The 4,327-nt window shown below is 39.2% G+C and overlaps 1 protein-coding gene across 2 annotated transcripts; it reads left to right on the forward strand.

Moving 5' to 3' along the window:
• Window positions 1-271: 271 nt before the first annotated feature.
• Window positions 272-3,943, forward strand: LOC105774307 (uncharacterized). 2 transcript variants are annotated; one of them, XM_012596756.2, is made up of 6 exons: window positions 273-1,691; window positions 1,797-2,230; window positions 2,333-2,494; window positions 2,914-2,989; window positions 3,208-3,363; window positions 3,533-3,943. In XM_012596756.2, the coding sequence occupies exons 1-6, from the start codon at window positions 411-413 to the stop codon at window positions 3,656-3,658; spliced, it is 2,235 nt and encodes a 744-aa protein (XP_012452210.1). In that variant the 5' UTR covers window positions 273-410; the 3' UTR covers window positions 3,659-3,943. The 2 variants fall into 2 exon arrangements, 1 of the variants encoding a protein (XP_012452210.1); XR_001127314.2 differs by lacking the exon at window positions 2,914-2,989 and having other exon boundaries at window positions 272-1,691.
• Window positions 3,944-4,327: the final 384 nt, after the last annotated feature.

A 4,327-nucleotide genomic window follows, 5' to 3' on the forward strand; every position in this document is an offset into this window, starting at 1 on the left:
AGGTTGCAAGTGTATGCTTAAAGTTAAAATTCATCAAATTTAAGGAAATAGATTATAAATTTATTTGAACTTACAATTAGTTTAATTTAATATTAATACTTTAAAAACTTAATACAATATTTTAAAATTCTATGTTAAAAATTTATTTTATTTCTCTTCCCATCTCTTCGGGCCAAAAACAAAAACAGAAAAATGCCAGCTGGCTGACCATTCAGATTCAGGCCCTTAATATTGGCGGGAAAATCATTATGGAAAAGCGTACGCGAGAAGCTTCTCTTTCAGAAAAACCCTAAATTTGTTAAAAAAACAAAAGGCCGCCCTTTTTTCTTAATACGACTCCTTCCGATTATTCTTTTGTTGAGTGTTCATACTGGTTCGTTTTCACTTCCCGCCATTCTCTTTCAGCAGCGATGCCGGTCCTGAGATCCCGCGAAATCCTTCCGGTCCAACCCAAGCCCCGAAAAGCTCAGGCCAACATCGACCCGCCCGCCACTCCCACTCAAGGCCGCGAACAACCCGCCACTCGTTCATCGCCGCCTTCACTCACTCCCTCCCCTAAAACTCTTGGTTCAGTTTCCGGTTCCGCACCCTTACTTCGGCGGAGCCTTCGTCTTTCTACAAAAGCTTCGTCCAATGCCGGCCAGGATAGTGTTTTGGAGGCGGAGGAACGTATCGAACGACGAAACGGGGACGTTTCGAGAAAGAGGAAGTTGAGTGTGGATAACGATGTCGGTTTTGAGAGCGGCGAGGATGATGAGAGCGGCGAGGATGAAGGGGTATTGAGTTTGCGGTCGGGGAAGAGGGTTACTAAGAAGGGTCCATTTGGCGACGGCAACGGCAGCGGAGGCGATGTAGAGTTTGAAATTGACAGGAAAGGTAAAAGCATGTTAGTGGAAGAGAGTGAAGATACTGAGAAACCGGAAAGAAGCAAGGAGAGAGTGAATGTGAAGGGGAAAAGGAGATATAGTAGAGAAGAGAAAGGAAAGGGGAAATTGCTTGTAGAAAGTGCTTTGGACTCTAAAGATGAGAGTTTAGTTGACGGTTCAGTTTCCGACGTTGAACTTCTAGCACAGGAAGTGAATTTGTCCGATGAAAAGCCAAGTAAGAAGAATAATAGGAGAACAAGTCAGGGGAGAATGGAGCGGTTTCGAGATACGGCTAGGCAAAATGCTTCTCGATTTGCCCATTTCAACACCCAGGAAGAAGATGATAACATATTATCAATGGAGGCTGAAAGCGAAATTCCGTCCGAAGAACTTGAAGAAAAGGGTGTTGAAGATTGGCCGGGTCCTTTCTCTACTGCTATGAAGATTATAAGGGATAGAGCAGCGAATTTGAACGTAAGACAGGGGAGTTCTTCCTCGGATAAGGTACAGTCCTTACAAATTAAGTGGGTTCCTCAAAAGGGTAAAAGAAAAGACTGGTCAAAGCGGCTGCCTCCATCATTGCTTGATTTGAGCTTGAGGGTTCTTGTCGATAATGCAGATGCGATTGCTTCGCTTGCTCATGTGCCTGATGCTCTGAGACACAAGCTCTGTCATATGCTCTGTGACTCGAGGCGAATGAATAGTAACTTTTTTGATCTCCTTCTTAATGGATCCCCTACTGAAATTCGCCTCAAAGATTGTTCATGGTTAACTGAGGAGCAGTTCACTCAATGTTTTGAAAAGTGTGACACTACCAACTTGACGGTACGCTGTATATTCATCTACACGTCGTATTGAGTTATTGCTATTTGTCCATTTCCTGATGTTCTTTTTGCGACTAGTCTAAAGTTTATTGTTTTTGGAATTCAGATTCTCCAACTTGATTACTGTGGCCACTGCTTCGCGGATTATAATTTACCTTCTACCTTAGCTCGGTCACCGAACAGCTTGCCTGCACTAACTACTTTGTCATTAACTGGTGCATATCGTCTTTCGGATGCGGGGCTTAGTGCTCTTGTTTCTTCTGCCCCTGCATTACGATCTGTAAATCTCAGCCAGTGTTCATTTCTTACCCACAGCGCTATTGACATTTTAGCTACCTCCTTGGCATCGGTTCTACTGGAACTATTTATCGATGATTGCCAAAGTATTGATGCAATGCTGGTTCTGCCATCATTGAAGAAGCTGGAGCATTTGGAAGTGTTGTCAGTAGCAGGGTTGGAGTCTGTAACTGATAGTTTTATCAAGGAACTTCTTATTGCAAGAGGCGATGGTATCAAGGAACTGATTTTGATGGATTGTTGGTATGCTTACTTATCACTTGTTTTATCTAAAATCTTTTGGAGTTCCCTGGTTTTGAGTTTCTTTTGATCCTTAAATATGTTTGATACTGTAATTTCCTGCAGGAAATTAACTGATTCTTCCTTGAAAATCATTGCGGAAACCTGTTCAAATTTACGAGCACTTGACATTGGTAACATATCCAAACTGACAGACACTTCTTTCGGCTATCTGGCCAGTGGTTGTCGGTCATTGCAGTCATTGAAACTCTGCCACAATGCATTCAGGTATTTACTGTATCGTCTGGGAGGGGTTATTGTTACTTACTATGTCATATAATCTTATGATGTGGTCTCATCTATTGTGTTTTGCTAGTTGATTCCTTATAGTTGACATTGTGTGATAGTTGAGTTTGGCACATGGGTGTTTTTTACTATTTATTCCAACGGGGCACAAGGCATTTGTTGTATAAATAAGTATTCCCCCTATTTCTTATTGAGTAATAATATAAGAGTGGAGTGCCGTTATGTGTGTCTAATCAATGAGGTAGCCATATGGTTGGTTTGGAGCAGTTGTCTTTCTCAATTCTACCCAATATGTTGAAAGTACATTGGAGTTTGTTTCATTCTTATATTTCAAATATGATTTCTGTTATATTAGCTGTAGAGTTCACTCTTTCTTTCTTTTTTTCCCTTGCTTGCAATAGTGATGATGCTATAGCTGCATTTCTTGAAATGTCTGGGGAGGTTTTGAAAGAGCTAGCACTGAACAATGTTGGGAAGGTACTTGATTAATGCTTCTCCTCTTTTCTCTCACACATATGCGTAGACATGCACACACAATAACTCCCCGCCTACACACAGGGAAATAAAGTAAAGAAAGAAAACCATTTCTTAAGGCTTCTTGCTTGTTTTTGTATGGTATTATTATTTCTTAAGGCTTCTTGCTTGTTTTTGTATGGTATTATTCTAATTTCTTATAAATGGATGAACCTTTTTAGGTTGGTCTTAATACAGCCTTATCACTTGCGAGGCGTTCAAGAAATTTGGTTAGTCTGGATCTATCTTGGTGCCGAAATCTGACTGATGAAGCTATGGGCTTGATTGTAGATAGCTGTTTATCGCTGAGGGTGCTTAAACTTTTTGGATGCTCTCAGGTACTTTTGCCTGATCAGATTTTCCTTTTAGCAACGAAACCTTTTCTCAGTACCAATTAATTGTCCCCTTTTGTATGAAATGCAATATCATGCAGCTTGAGTAACCTGCAGACCGTAACTATTTGCTTGACATCTGTTGTTTTATGTTGTCTTGGTGCTATGTTTGCAGATTACAGACGTCTTTTTGTATGGCCATTCTAATGCCAAGGTAGAAATCATTGGTTTGAAGTTGTCTCCATTTCTGGAACATATCAAAACACCAGCTCAGGGTCCATTTCAGTACTCTTCAGTATGAGTTGGGTGTCAGTGACCAGCCATAGCCATGTGATGTATACCGGAAACGTGTAGGTGGCAACTAATTTTACTAGTGAAGTGCTAACAGTTTGATGTCTAAAGAAACAAAGACATTTGTTTGTCGTTCTGTGATGCTCTCTTTTGCTGAATACCTGTCTAATGAGTCGCATCATAAATGGCTTTTTCATGAATGAAATTCATGTTTTGAGAAATAACAAAACCAATTCTTGTACTCAACAAAATTTAACTTTACGATTTATCATGAAGTTTTTAGTTTCGCTCAAAACACTTTTGCTTTTGAATTCTGATTTAATACAAGGGTTCTTCACTGTGCTTGTCGAAATTCCATGGCCATAAGTAGAATGAGTAGAACATATCGACAAGTTGTGGAAATTGCAAATAAACAAACAAGGTTACCAATAGACAGGCTGATGCAGCCACAGATAGAGCGTGGAGCTAAAGGCGGGTTTTTTACTTAAATATATTAAAAAAAAATTAAATACTTGAATAGGTTGTTAGCTAGATTAATTATCAAAATGATACGTTTTCTTTTATTGCGCTTATTTGAAAGGCGTGAATTAATTTTTTATATTAAAATATTTTTTGTTTAAATAAAATATTAATTTTTTATTTTTATTAAAAATATTTAAATATATATACAGGTAAAAAT

Source organism: Gossypium raimondii, chromosome 6 (assembly GCF_025698545.1).
Source record: "Gossypium raimondii isolate GPD5lz chromosome 6, ASM2569854v1, whole genome shotgun sequence".
Classification (NCBI taxonomy): Eukaryota; Viridiplantae; Streptophyta; class Magnoliopsida; order Malvales; family Malvaceae; genus Gossypium; species Gossypium raimondii.